The sequence below is a fragment of the Rhinatrema bivittatum genome, chromosome 4 (assembly GCF_901001135.1).
Source record: "Rhinatrema bivittatum chromosome 4, aRhiBiv1.1, whole genome shotgun sequence".
Taxonomy (NCBI): Eukaryota; Metazoa; Chordata; class Amphibia; order Gymnophiona; family Rhinatrematidae; genus Rhinatrema; species Rhinatrema bivittatum.
This window is the reverse complement of record NC_042618.1, coordinates 469,683,810-469,699,032: the sequence shown is the minus strand read 5'-3', so window position 1 is coordinate 469,699,032 and position 15,223 is coordinate 469,683,810. Positions and strand designations below refer to the sequence as shown.

Below are 15,223 nucleotides of genomic sequence, written 5' to 3'. Positions count from 1 at the left end.
TGGATACAACTTTACAGTAGTATCCAGAGAAAGAAAGGAGCTACAAGAAATACATATAGAAAGAAATGTTAAAGGGTATGGGAAGAGAGATTCAGTTTAGTAGAGAATGTTCTATTAACTGAATCAGACACTACCAACTAGGGATGTGAATCGTGTCCTCGATCGTCTTAACGATCGATTTCGGCTGGGAGGGGGAGGGAATCGTATTGTTGCCGTTTGGGGGGGTAAAATATCGTGAAAAATCGTGAAAAATCGTTAAAAAAAAATCGAAAAAAATCGAAAACCGGCACATTAAAACCCCCTAAAACCCACCCCCGACCCTTTAAATTAAATCCCCCCCCCCCCCGAACCCCCCCCCCAAATAACTTAAATAACCTGCGGGTCCAGCGGCGGTCCGGAACGGCAGCGGTCCGGAACGGGCTCCTGCTCCTGCATCTTGTCGTCTTCGGCCGGCGCCATTTTCCAAAATGGCGCCGAAAAATGGCGGCGGCCATAGACGAAAAAGATTGGACGGCAGGAGGTCCTTCCGGACCCCCGCTGGACTTTTGGCAAGTCTCGTGGGGGTCAGGAGGCCCCCCACAAGCTGGCCAAAAGTTCCTGGAGGTCCAGCGGGGGTCAGGGAGCGATTTCCCGCCGCGAATCGTTTTCGTACGGAAAATGGCGCCGGCAGGAGATCGACTGCAGGAGGTCGTTCAGCGAGGCGCCGGAACCCTCGCTGAACGACCTCCTGCAGTCGATCTCCTGCCGGCGCCATTTTCCGTACGAAAACGATTCGCGGCGGGAAATCGCTCCCTGACCCCCGCTGGACCTCCAGGAACTTTTGGCCAGCTTGTGGGGGGCCTCCTGACCCCCACGAGACTTGCCAAAAGTCCAGCGGGGGTCCGGAAGGACCTCCTGCCGTCCAATCTTTTTCGTCTATGGCCGCCGCCATTTTTCGGCGCCATTTTGGAAAATGGCGCCGGCCGAAGACGACAAGATGCAGGAGCAGGAGCCCGTTCCGGACCGCTGCCGGACCCGCAGGTTATTTAAGTTATTTGGGGGGGGTTCGGGAGGGTGGGGGATTTAATTTAAAGGGTCGGGGGTGGGTTTTAGGGGGTTTTAGTGTGCCGGCTCACGATTCTAACGATTTATAACGATAAATCGTTAGAATCTGTATTGTATTGTGTTCCATAACGGTTTAAGACGATATTAAAATTATCGGACGATAATTTTAATCGTCCTAAAACGATTCACATCCCTACTACCAACCAATCACTACAATGTTTTATTTCTTGTTAAACTTTTTATCTTTCCTTTAACTCTAATCCCAGTTAGAATAACCCCTGTTTTATTGTAACTTTTTTCTTCCGTGCACTTGTTATACTCCTGTAATGTATACTCTTATGTTTTAGTTATGTACGTTATAATGTATTGATCACCCCTTGTTTTATGTAAACCGACATGATACGAACTCCCGTGAATGCCGGTATAGAAAAACACAAATAAAAAAAAAAGAGAGATGCTGGTTAACAGGAACCTGACAAAATCTGATTACCGAATGAGATGGAACAGCCACCTAGTCTGACTCTGTCCCAGAAGGTTAGCTGTGTCCCAGAACATGGCCGTCTAAATATACTTTTCTGCTTGGTTCTCTTTGTAGCGACTGTGAGCATATATCCAAACTTCCTGCACTCCTTCCTGAACCACTCTTCAAGTGAAGTGTTTGATCTGGTGGAAGAGTATGAGGCTACTTGCACGGAACAGGTATGCTTTGTTGTTTTTTTTTTATTTATGTGAGGGTAAGTTGCACTGTCATTCTAGGGCATTTTATCTGTTTTTCCCATTCAGCTGCCATCACACCCCCTTTAGATGTCCCTCGGCTTCAGCGAGCTGCTTTTTCCCTATCGTATTGACGTTGGTTTCATCTTTCCCCCAGAGGCTTTCATTACTGTTTTAGTATTGCCAGCTGTGGCAGCAGAATGGAAGCCGGGACTTCTGGCTGAAATGGTTAAGAACTAAGCCAATGGGCAGGCTCACGAGTAAATCACATCCAGGATCTGCAACGCAGACATATCTCTTTAGGAATTGTATTCTAAACCGCTTCTAATGTATTGAAAGGTTATACGGTATACATGTTTTTTTAAATACAGTTGGATTCATTGATTTTAGGTTCATGTAATGCCGGGTATCTGATGCTTATATTAATGGAGTCTGTGCAAAGATAGCTAGAAAGTTGTTAATGTGAGATTCTGTGTTAATCTGTTTTACAGTTATCCTATGCTCTAGTTTGCATGCACTACAGTGCATCCCAGATGTATTATATCAATTATACTTTTTACATATTACAAACTAAAAGCTTTCCACTGAAAATGTGCAGTGGGAAAATTATTTTCATTTGATAAGCAGGGCTGAATTAGCCATGCTGTGTGGTAGTGCGCTCCCTGGCAGCACTGGACGGAAACTCTCAAAGCTATCAGAGCTTTTTCTTCACTGAGCATGCGCAGGAGTTCATGGGCACTGGCGTCAGCATCCCTTCAGTCGGCACTCCGCATGGACGGTATTCTCTTCTCTCTTTTTTTCAAGCGTTACACCCCTTTTTTCTATTTTCCTTCCTCAGTGAGCCCCAAAACATCACTTTCCATGCTACTTCCCAGTTGGGAAGAGACAAGAGGAATCCATCATGTCAAAAAGAGCGTCCAGTGGCTTCAAGGCCTGTTTCTGTGGCCAGATCATTTTACTCACAGATGGCCATGACCGGTGTTACCTATGTCTGGGCCCCGACCATGACCAGGCAAATTGCAGTTCCTATGGACAAATGTCCCCATGGGTGCAGAGAACCAGGGCAGTGAAGATTGAATCCTCAATGCTATATCGAGATGCATCAGAAACAGTGTTGGAACGATCTCCAAAGACAAAGCACAGAGAGGCTTCGACAAATGCGGCTTCAGTATCAGCTAAAAAAGCAATACTGTCAGCGCAGCATCGTTTGACGCAATCAATACGACACAATTTGCATCAAGCCACCAGTCATCTTCATCGAGGCAAAAACATGAGGGATTGGCATGCTCTGCCCTTGAGTCTGGGACAATGAGTTCATAGATATAGCTAGCACATTCTTCACCTCTCTGTTTCCAGTCCTGGAACCTCTCGCTTTTCCTTCAGCCTATCTCATTCAGTCAACCACTCCGGAAAGTGTAAAACCAGGAGCACCTCCATGATCACCTGCCCCCCATGATCAGGCACCCATTCCTCACCATCTGGGAGCAAGAGCTTGACCTCACCTCACATCCTTTCTCTGTGAAGCTCACCCTTCGCTCACTTAGTCAATTCTCTATCACCAGGGGAGTCCCCAAGCAGCTCTTGGCATCCCTTTGGATCTAGCACCAGAGACATCGGATCACACATCTCCACTAAAGGATCTCATCTGCTCATTTTGAGAAGGGAGCTGTGCTTAAAGTGGAGGACTGAAAGGACTTGGACCCTAGGTTGGAGGTCCTAGGTATCCTAAAAATTTTGGATATCCCCCTCTGAACACAAAGTTCTCAGGCAGTACTACTAAAAATGTGGGAGATGCCCTTCACGGGACCTACATAAGATTGATTTAAAATTCCACATGAAGTCACCTGGGTGTAGCATTGTCCAACTACCCCATAATTCAGTTGAGTGGAGTCCGTGATGAAATGGGCAAAGAAGGACTGTCTTCATTGTAACACCCTCTGGGAAAGGATAAGTGAATGCTGGATAAATTTGGCAACAAAGTGTTCCAGGGGTCTATGCTTACAGCTCGGATAGGAATGCATTCAGAGTCTCAAACCTTTCATTAGGGGAGAGTTGGGCAAACTACTCATACCCACGCTCCACAACCTGGAAGAGACAGTTCTTCATTTGCCGCGTTCAATATATGAAGCCTTCGACACATGTGCATGTACGTCAACAGCCTCCATAAGTGAACGTCACATGGCTTGGCTGTAGGCTAGCACGGTCTGTGACAATGTCCATGAAAGACTGGCTGACCTACCCTGCTTGGGGGTTAACCTCTTCGGCGAAAAGTTCAGGGAGTCAGTATCCCAAAGAAAATGTCTTCTAGTCCCTATCAGCCTCCGGTTACTCTCAACCTGCATCTAGACGGCCATACTTCTCATACAAAAGGCCTTATTACTCCAAGAAATCATACAGGCCTTATCAGCAGTATAGACATCCTCCTTTGCCACAGCCCAGACAACCTTCACAAGGTTAATCTTCTCGTTCTTACCCCAGAAAATGCCATCGTCAAAGGCTCCTGCAGTAGCTAAATCGGCACCCAGTTTTTGACTGCTTCCCACCAGCTCCGAAATCTCAACTGGAGGGAAGGATCTGATTCTTCCTTCAAGCTTGGAAAACAAATCACGAGCGACCAATGGGTGTAGAGCACGGCTGCCATCTGGATTTCATGGCATCCCCGCTGGCCCCAACTAAGCTTTCTCTCCCACCGACCAAAGTCAGATACCTCTTCTTGTCCTCTAAGTTCAGAAGCTCTTATTGCAGGATGCGATCCAGAAGATTCCCCAACCGCAAAGTGTGATGGGGTTCTACTCGCAGAACTTTCTCATCCCCAAAAAGACAGGCGGTCTGCGTCCCATCTTAGACCTGCACAATCTCAACCACTACCGGGAGAAAATCAGGATGCTTTCCCTGGGAACCATCCTCCCATTCCTTCAGTCTTGTAACTGGATGTGCTCACTGGATCTAAAAGTTGCTTATGCTGCGAAGTATTTGCGGCTGAGCTCTTTGGGAATTGGTCACGACCGCCAGAAACCGCTGGATAAAGCAGAGGTGGTAGCTGCATTGGGGGTCATCTGATGTAAGTCCTGTGATTTTTTTTTTTTTTTTCCACCTTAGTCTCTGGCTCTTGTCTCTGAACTTTGATTTAAGACTCCCTCTTAAAAACCTGCTGTATTAACTTTGGAAAGTTTGTGGGCAGTTATGATGACACTGATTTTTCAATGGACGTCTCTTGTTATGCTAACTCCGGATTTACATGCTAAACTTCAAACTCATGAACAGCACATTTCAGCTTGTGAGAAGAAGATATCTGAGGTTGAGACTTCCGTAGCGCAAATTCGAGAGGTACAGGCTAAGATGATTAAGGATCCGTCTTTGTCCTCTCATGGGATTGAAAATATTGAGAATTCTCTTAGGTCTTTGACTTTGAGAGTACTTAATTTTCCTCAAGTTTCCTTGATTTTTTTCTTCTGAGCTCTTTACTACTTATCTAAAGGAAGTATTGTTAATTCCAGAAGCTGCTTTGCCTCCTTTTGAGAATTCACGATTTGCCACTGGCACTGTTACAGTGGAAGTCCCCACTGATCTGTCAAATTTCCTGGAGAATCCTAGTGAAGAAAATGTGGCTGGGCGGCTACTCAGCTTGTGACTTTTGTCTTCAAGCAGGACCATAACATTTTTCATCTATATTTTCACCACAAGGTTGTTTTGTTTAAAGGACAGAAAATCTGGATATTTCCTGCCTTAGCTGGAGTCACACAGGAACTTGGGAGGACGTTTTTAGCCCTGAAATCTGAAGTTTTGGCTTTGGGGGCTCTTGCATTATTTGTCATCCTTGCATTATTTGTCATCCTTGCAAGTGTTGCAACTTTTAGATGCATCTAGGTTTGGTTTTTTTTTTGAGCCTTTGAAGCTGAGAGAGTTTATAAGTGCTGGACATGGCATAGTATTGTAGCCTGCCTTTGGTGTATGATAAGTGTTTAATGGGTAATGATCTGTTCAGAAGTCCCGTCTTTTATTGTTGAATTGTATGACTTAATTTTACGGTCTTGCCCCATGGCTTTTTCTGTCTCCCCCACCCCATTGGGGTCTAATGTTGGCTTTGTTACCTTTTATTTTGTAGCATTGACTATGCTTATTGCCTCTTTTTCTTTTAAATATGTTATATTTTGTTTTAAAATGCATAAAGAGTAAAAAAAAAAGCTTATGCTCACATTTTCATCCAGCCATCTTATTAGCGCTTTCTCTGCTTCAAGGTAGCCAACCATCACTATCAATACAAAGTACTGCTGTTTGGCTTGTCTTCTGCTCCAAGATTCGCCATGAAGTGCTTGGCAGTGGTGGTGGCTCACCTCGGACGCCGGGGAATCCAAGTGTTTCCCTAGCTCAGGGATGGCGAACTCCAGTCCTCGAGTGCCACAAACAGGCCAGGTTTTCAAGATACCTACAATGAATATACATGAGAGAGATTTGCATGTGCTGCCTCCATTCTGTGCAAATCTCTCTCATGCATATTCATCATGGATATCCTGAAAACCTGGCCTGTTTGGGGCACTCGAGGACTGGAGTTCACCATCCCTGCCCTACTTGGACGATTGACTTTTTTATAGTGGCTCTGTCGTGGGAGACTCTCCATACCCACAGCCTCCACGATTGCTCTCCTCCAGTCATTAGGGCTCTTAGTCAATTTCGAGAAGTCTGATCTAGTCCCAACACACAGACTTCAGTTCATAGGAGCACTCATAGACACCGCTCTACTGAGAAGCCTTCCTGCGGACAGAGTAGCCAACCTTTGAAGATTAGCAGCTTCTCTGTTAAAATCTCTCCGCATGACAGTGAGACATTCTCAGATTACTGGTGAGCAGCCAGGTTGGTCTGCTTACAGCATTGGATTTGTGATGCACGTTTCTTGGTTTGGCGTTGGAAAAGGAACAGGCGGATATGATAGATTTTGGCAGTGCTTCCTATCTTGTCTCCTGCTTCCCCGCATACCCGCCAGATATGTGGGAATAGCCCCACGTTGGGCCTACGTTGCGAGTGTACTTAAGGTTTTGAATAGAATGGATGTGGATATCTTGCCTATCTCTCCCATGTATGGGAATGCAAATATTTCGAGACATACATTTTCTCCGATAAGGGCCTGGAAGGAGCATGGTCTGATTACTGTAATGCAGTTGTGGGGGGGAGGAGGGAATGGAGACCTTTCAGACTTTAGTAGAGGACTTTGACATTAGTCCAGATGGATATGCGAATACGTGCAAGTGAGGTAGCCCCTTGTCCAAGAGGCTGTGTCTAATGGGCCCTTTGCAGCCGTTGAATGGCATTGAGAAATTCATTAGTGACCCGGATGTCTGTAGACATGGGCTGTTCTAGCGTATAAGGGTCTGCTTGCCAGTAAATTTGGAAGTAAAACTTTGCAGGCCCTTATTGACACCTGGAATGTGGATTTAAATATTAACCTGACCATTAGAGACTGGAAATCTATCTGGAGAGATGCACATCAGAGTTTGATATGTGTTAAGCAGGTCACTCTGATGATCCGATTATTGCACATCCCTGTGTGCTATGCAAAACGTTTTCCAGATACGAGTAGTATTTGTTGGAAGGGATGCCTGGAGTTTGGGACCTTTATACACATGCGGTGGCAATGTACAGATGTACATTACTTTTGGTCTGAGGTTACGCAAGTGATTGCTAGTATCCTGGGGCTGCTGGGCAAATGGTCGGGGTGTGGGATACCAGTGACAAATCGAAAATCGGTGGGTCATCTATTACTGGCTGCCAGATTCCTGATAGCCACATTTTGGAAAACTAATCCTTCTCTGGATTACTGGAAAAAACGAGTGAGAGGGATATTGTGGATACTGAGTTGCTGAGAGATGAGTTTCAAAATGCATATTACAAATATGTGGGGGTGTGGGGCCCCTTTTTGTAGTACTGTGCTTGCCTATCTTTGTAATATGAATTTTGTATTGATAATTGATATTAGTTGATATTAATGGGGTGAACTGTGTATACAGTGCTTATCAACATTTTTATTTGTTATGTCTGTTGATGTTCTGAGAAAAGTTGTTAGAGTTTAAAAAAAAAATTACTGGGGCACCTTGCTGCTGCCGCTCAACCATTTACACATGCGGGGCCTACAATGAGGAATCCAATCATAGTGGAATCAGCATCTCCAGCCCTTCCACCCCAGGGTGACGGTATCCCCAGAAATGGGTCAGGAGCTTTGCTGGTGGCTCAAGCCAACTCAATACACTTCAGGTGTGCCACTGCACCCCATCCATCACAGAGTACCCTTAACCATGGGGGGCTCACACAGACTTGCTGAAAACACAAGGCTTCTGGTCAATCCCAGAGAGGGGAGGCTACAAATCAAACTGCTGGAACTTTGAGCCATTTACCCTGCCTTCACAGCTTTCAGCCATGTGCTCAGGAGAAATGGCAAGATCCAAACGGACAGTCAAGTAGTAGTGTTCCACGTGAACAAGCAAGGAAGCCACTGCCAGGAAACACTACACCTCTGGCACTGGACAGTGACCCACGGGGTTTACCTTCAAGCAATGTACATTCTGGGAATACAGACGTGGACAGGCTGAACAGAACTTTTCAGCCACACGCATGGTCAATAACCAGATGGTGGTCTACCATCTTTTCCACCGCTGGGAAGCACTATGGATAGACCTCTTTGTAACAGATATCAACAAAAGGTTGGATCAGTTCTGCTCTGTGCTGTTCAGCCCCCAGAGGATTGCCTTACTATCGTGGAACAAGGGCGTTGTTTGTGCTTTTCCACTGCTTCCACTCATTGTCTGCGCAATTGAGAAACTCATCTGGGATTGAGCCAGACGGATGCTGATAGCCCCAGCGTGGCCCAGACATCCTTGGTGCGCTTATTTGGTTCATTTTTCTGTCGAACCGCCTGACATGCTCAGAGACTACCCCTGCCTCTTGATGCAGAAGGGGGGTGCAACTTCTCTTCATCTGATGGCATGGAGGTTGAGTCTGTTCAGTCTCAGATCTGGTGCAAGAAGTATTTCTTTCAACCCGGCATAATTACTCCTTCAAATAGGACTGCTGCACCAACTGGTGTTCCTCTCGTGGAGTAGACCCTCTTACTTTTGAACCAAAGGTTCTACTAGACTACTTGCTTCACCTCTCCCAGTCAGGACTGGCAGCTTCATCAGTCAGAGTTCATTTAAGCGCCATAGCAGCATAACACGAATGTGAAGACAAGCCACCCAGTCTCAATTCATGAAAGGACTGATCCAATTACATCCACAGGTTACGAAGCCTCCGGTGCCCTGGGACATTAATGTAGTGCTTACTGCCCTTACAAACCCCCCGTTCGAGCCACTCCAAAATGACCTCCCTCAAGTACATGACATGGAAGGTCCTATTTCTCTCTGCAGTGATTTCAGCACTCGCTCACTTTCCTCCTTCCCTGCAGTTCTGTTATGACAAAGGTGGTATTATGGACACACTTCCGAAGTTCTTACCAAAGCAGGCGTCCGCTTTTCGTTTGAATCAGTCTACCATGCTTCCCACCTTCTTTCCCAAACCTCATCGCCATGAGGGTGAGACATTCCTACGTATGCACCTTGGCATACTACAAGCGCCGTACACACCTCAACTGTTTGTTTCCTACAGCCCTGACAGGCTCAGGGTAGCCTTTTCAAAGAGGATTCTAGCAAACTGGCTAACCAGCTGCATCCAACCCTGCTGTGCAGCAGCTGCTCCGGCCCAGTGAGAGTTCATTAGGTGTGCGCGCAACTGCTGCATCCATAGCGCGTCTTCCAGGGGTGCCTATCAAAGACGTTTGCAAGGTGGCCACCTGGGTGCCACTACTGTCTGGACTCCACAAAAGGCAGCGCAGTAGGACTTGGTATCTGAGGCACTCTCAAGTCAAGTAGTTTGCTCTCCATGGTGGGGTCTGGGTTGTGCCAAAAAAAAAAAAGCTTCTTGATGCAACTCAGCGATGGGACTCCCCATAGATCATGGCTAATTCAGCCCTGCTTATTGACAGGAAGAAAAGCAAGTTTGCTTCCTATAAGTGGTGTTTTCCATAGATAGGATGAATTAGCCATGAGATGCCCGCCCTCCTCCATGCACAGCAGACTTTTATCCCTTCAGAATCTTTTGGAATGGACCTAGGGCAGGGGTGGGCAAGTCCGGTCCTCGAGGGCTGCAAACCAGTCGGGTTTTCAGGATACCCCTAATGAATATGCATGAAATAGATTTGCATACAACTGAGGCAGTGTGTATGCAGGTCTCTCTCATGCATATTCATTAAGGATATCCTGAAAACCCGACTGGTTTGCAGCCCTCGAGGACCGGAATTGCCCACCCCTGACCCTAGGGGATGCTGACGATGCCCGTGCATGAGAACTCTCGGTCAGGGAGACTATTTCCGTCCAGTGTCACCAGGGGGCGCACTACCACAGATCATGGCTAATTCAGCCCTGCGTATTGACAGGAAAAAAAGCAAGTTTGCTTCCTATAAGTGGTGTTTTCCATAGATAGCAGGATAAATTAGCCATGAGATGCCCGCCCTCCTCCATGGACAGCAGACTTTTATCCCTTCAGAATCTTTTGGAATGGACCTAGGGGATGCTGACGATGCCTGGGCATGAGAACTCTCGTACAGGGAGACTATTTCCATCTGGTGTCACCAGGGGGCGCACGACCACAGATCACGGCTAATTCATCCTGCTGGCTACAGAAAGCACAGTTTACGGTAAGCAAACTCGTTGTTCATGGGTAAAAGTTTTGCATATCTAAGCAAGTCTTCTAGACACTGGTACAATAACTGAATAGACTGAAAAATATTTTATAACCTTTAACATGCATTTTTCGTCAGGTGAACATATTAAAGAAAATAGTCAGCCGAGTGACTCCTGGACAGCAGAAGTTTTCGAAAACAGCCAGTGTGTTGTGGCTTTTGCAGCAAGAGCTCGTGTCCTGGAGACTGCTAGCGTCACTTTACAGGTAATGTCCATGGAGAAATGAAGGATTAGAGTAGGTAGGTATATTCCCACAGTTGAGTATGACGAACACTTAAATAGATACATTTATTCCTTTTTGAATACCAAATGAAACATTTTTTAAAGCATTTATTAATCCATATATTGAGAGCATCGGTTCGTTTCAACATCAGCCCTTCTGTTAGAAGGATTTTTGTTCTGCTTCAGATTTTAAAATGCAATAAACGAAACGTATGAAGAGCAAGAGTTTGCTTCAGGCCTGATCTTGGGCCTTCCCGAGCGGCTGATGGGGAAGTTCTTGGCTTGTAGAACTTCTCTAGGGGGATGGGGAGAATATTTGCATGGGGCTAATCCATGCTGGGGGGGTCACCTCTGCTTCTCCCATCATTGCTTAGAACCAGACGAGCTGAGAATGAGAGCAGACCAAGAACTATTGTGGAATACCCCACATTCAAACAAATTAGGACGTGGGGCTTAGGGCACCTGGCTGCCTTTGTATTGTATGAATAAGTATGTTAGACATGCCCAGCATCCTGCCTCCAACAGGGGCTGAGCCGAGTCACGTGGAAATGCCCAGCAGGTTCTAGTGGAAGTCAGAGGTGTTAATGGATCTGTATCATCTATATTTTGACTATATAAAATGTCCATTTTTTCTGTTTAATATCTACTAGCTGCGAGAGATGCCATTAGCAATAGGGATTGGTCTCTGATTTTTTTACCTCCTGGTACCATTTAATTCCCCAAGGATCTGCTCTGCCCTCAGTATTGTGTACTAACCATGCTTTCTTGTTCTCGTGTGCTCTGTTTTCTAGAGATAGAATACACTCTGCTATAGAAGATGAGAGTATGTTTGATGTTACGGTAAGTTTGTGTGTTTTAAAATGAAATTTAAGACCCTAAAACTTTCCAGGACTCACTGCAAAAAGAACTCAAGAAAGCTGTTTAGTGTCTAATAGAAATGCTGTACTTAATGATAATGATAAAACCCTGCAATAACATTTGTCCTGTAACGATGCAGCGCCACCTCTGCTTCCCACGCAGGTTAACCATGGGGCCACTTGGAGGGTCCTGTCGAGCATTGTCCAGGGTTCAGCTGCGCACGTGCTCATACACTGGCAACCTCCCACCCCGCCAACTGCTTGCCTCTGGGCAAGTTCCTCACTTGCAAGCCTATCCCCTGGTGGTTTTTAGGGATATTGAGATCCCTCACGACAAAGGGTCACACAGATCCTAGAAAGGCTGAGGGGGGATATGATAGAGGTCTTTAAGATCATGAGAGGTCTTGAACAAGTAGATGTGACTCGGTTATTTACACTTTCGCATAATAGAAGGACTAGGGGGCATTCCATGAAGTTAGCAAGTAGCACATTTAAGACTAATTGGAGAAAATTCTTTTTCACTCAACGCGCAATAAAGCTCTGGAATTTGTTGCTACAGGATGTGGTTAGTGCAGTTAGTGTAGCTGGGTTCAAAAAAGGTTTGGATAAGTTCTTGGAGGAGAAGTCCATTAATGGCTATTAATCAAGTTTACTTAGGGAATAGCCACTGCTATTAATTGCACCAGTGGCATGGTCAAAATCCCACTAATTCTGGAATTTTCGCAGGACGGCTTGAATAAAAGGCTTGACCCTTAACTCCTTGAAGGTCCGGTCCAGGTAGCAGCACTCTCTCCTGTTTCAGGGGAGAGGTGAATGGAACCCACCTGTTGGCTCATCCAGACATGGCCCATTTTCTGAAAGGGGTGAAGCACCCCTGGCTACCCCTACGATGGCCGGTTCCCTTGTGGAATCTTAATCTAGTAGTGGAGTTTTTGGCAGGGCCCTCCTTTCGGCTGCCGTGCAGTCTTTCCTTGCATTTATTAACCCTGAACACAGTGTTCCTGGTGGCTATACCCTTGGCACGTCGCATCACTGAACAGCAGGCATTGTCGTGTCTGGAACCGTTCCTCCGGGTGACTCCAGGAGCGTTACAGCTTTGTACCATTCCATCCTTCTTGCCCAAGGTAGTCTCAGAGTTTCATTTGAATCGGTCCATTTTGTTGCCATCCCTAGATAAGCACAAGGATGCAGAAGAATATCGCCGCCTTCAACATTTGAATGTCAGTAGGCTTTTGGTGTGGTATCTGGAAGTTTCAGAACCGGTCCGAAAGACGGACTGCCCGTTTGTCCTTCACGATAGAAGGAAGCAGGGCGAAGCAGCTTCGCGGGCTACCATAGCTCACTGGATTAAGGAGGTGGTCACAGGAGCCTGTGTGGAGGCAGGAAAGCCATTACCCCTTCAGGTTAAAGCTCATTCCACTAGGGCTCAGGCAGTCTCTTGGGCGGGAGCTAGGCTGCTGTCTCTCGTCGACATGGTCCTACTTATACACCTTCTCCAGGTTCTATCGCCTGGACGTTCAGGCCCGGGAGGTCGCAGCCTTTGCAAAGGGCGGTGTTAACCGGACCGCGGGCAGCCTCCCACCCCGATCGGGAGTAGCTTTTGTACGTCCCATTGGTCCTGTCTACACTAAGGAAAACCAAATTATCAGCTAAGTAATTTCTCCATTTCGGGCCACCAGCACTGCAGGGTGTTTCGGTGTTGCATGTACTCAGGGCTGCTGGGATGTGAGTGCTGATCAAGCCACCTTCAGTCAAGGCAGCATCCAAAGCCTCTCTCCAGTGCAGAGATCAAACACCGCATGCAGGCAATGAGCGCTCTGGGGGAAAAGGGGTCACAGGGCAGAAAAATAAACTGCAAAGCAAGCAAAACCCCTGTTTCGCCATAACATTTGTAGCGTTTTTCAAACTCCTAAGTTACCAACCCACTCCTTTTTAGGGGTAATTTTGTAAGCGCCCACAAGTTACCTGTTTTCAAAGCAGATTCACGCGCCCAAGTCTGTTCTGAAAATTATCCCACACAGTCAGTGTGGAAATGTGTTGGGAAAACTTTGTGCACTCTTTTAAAATGCAAAAGTATGTGTGCAAGTGCAGACTCCTGCCCAGGCGCACCTCTGCACAGTCCGGGTCAACGTGTGCATGTGAACGTTTCTGAGGATGTAACGCACATACCTTTTTTTTTGTTTTTTTAATTACCCTCCCTAAGTGCTTCCCCCCCCCCCCTCAACATTCCCCTATTTCTGTTTGGTGTCAGAAGACCTGGGGAATCCCTGTGGGGAGGGTGTTGATATTGGGCTCGCTTCAGCCGCAGCTCCTTGGGCTATGAAGAACTGACTGTATCGTTTACTGTCCTCGTTTTCTGTGTAATGCAGATTCCAAACGCCAGTGAGAAGACCGTTATGGAAAAGCTCTTCCAGAGAGACATGCTGGTTCGGCAAAGCCAGGTACATTGTTAGGACTCTCTTTAACCAAAGAGGAGATAGGAAATGTGTTTGTCTGCAAGCAATAAAGCTCTTCCTTTCTGGGCGTCCGGAGTTAGTGTGGGTGCAGGAGTTCAGTTTCCTCTGTATTTTAGGGCCCCTTGTAGCGCTCGGTGATCTCTGTTTCTGGAGCCTGCGCAGATGCAGTGCTCTAATCGCAGCCTCTCCTGCCCTCCAAGCTGGAGGAAGGGAATAAGACAACGTTGTTCGCTGCATGGAGAAGGAGGCTAAGGGAATAATGGGAACGGAGGGGCGGCCTAGGACTGAGATGCCCAAAGGATGTTGAGTGTTTCTTTCCTTCCTTGACCTTGTCAAGGTTATAGCCGAATGGGCTATGAAAAACTAGACAAACTCTCATCCCTAGCCCAGTATCCTCCCACCCAGAGCACCTGTTGATTAGAGCAGCGAGCTGCAGACTGGGGAAGCCCGGATTCAGGTCCCACAGACCTTGGGTAAGTCACTTCGCCCTTCATTGCCTTAGGTACAGATTTATATTGTAAGCCCTCTGGGGACAGGAAAATCCCAACTGTACCTGAATGTGTCTGAAGTTGCAGACCCGTCACGCGAGGTGGAATATAAATTAAAAAACCCAAAAAAGCAGTAAAGTGGACCTGATGGTGATCGGGCATTGATGACCAATGGAAGAATCTATAGGATGGGCTCTGCCTAACGTATTAATAATATTTTTTTGTACTTTTTAGTTGGTGGTGGACTGGTTAGAGAGCATCGCCAAGGATGAAATTGGAGATTTTTCAGATAACATTGAGTTTTATGCCAAATCTGTTTACTGGTAAGATGACGCAGTGTGAAGATGAAAATATATCACGGTTTGCTTTAAATGGCTTTGGCACCATCTCAGATCTTTCTTTCTTGCTATTTCCCAGTTTACATGTTGATTTAGTTAGGAGGTTCCTGCTTCATGTCTGCTGTTTCCCTGGGCACTGCCAGTAAGGTCACAGTGCCAGCTGGACCCCTGATCATGAGGCTGAGGGGGATTAGTCCTGGTTTTCTGGTACAGGGGGGGACGCTAGCCTTTTTCGCTAGCATCATTGACTCTATCAGATTTCTCACCTTTTGCACTGCACTTTCTTTCTCAGGCAGTTGCACGCACCCAGTTTTATGATCCTCCATCTTTTCTTTCTGT

The 15,223-nt window shown here is 46.5% G+C and overlaps 1 protein-coding gene across 1 annotated transcript in view; it reads left to right on the top strand.

The window, feature by feature from the left end:
- NUP107 (nucleoporin 107) overlaps positions 1-15,223 on the top strand; it is a 65,036-nt gene that overhangs the window by 12,977 nt on the left and 36,836 nt on the right. Inside the window, exons 6-10 of the mRNA XM_029597229.1 lie at positions 1,640-1,743; positions 10,601-10,728; positions 11,537-11,585; positions 13,972-14,043; positions 14,781-14,869. Of these exons, the coding sequence (XP_029453089.1) occupies positions 1,640-1,743; positions 10,601-10,728; positions 11,537-11,585; positions 13,972-14,043; positions 14,781-14,869 (442 nt within the window). The remainder of the gene's footprint in view (positions 1-1,639; positions 1,744-10,600; positions 10,729-11,536; positions 11,586-13,971; positions 14,044-14,780; positions 14,870-15,223) is intronic.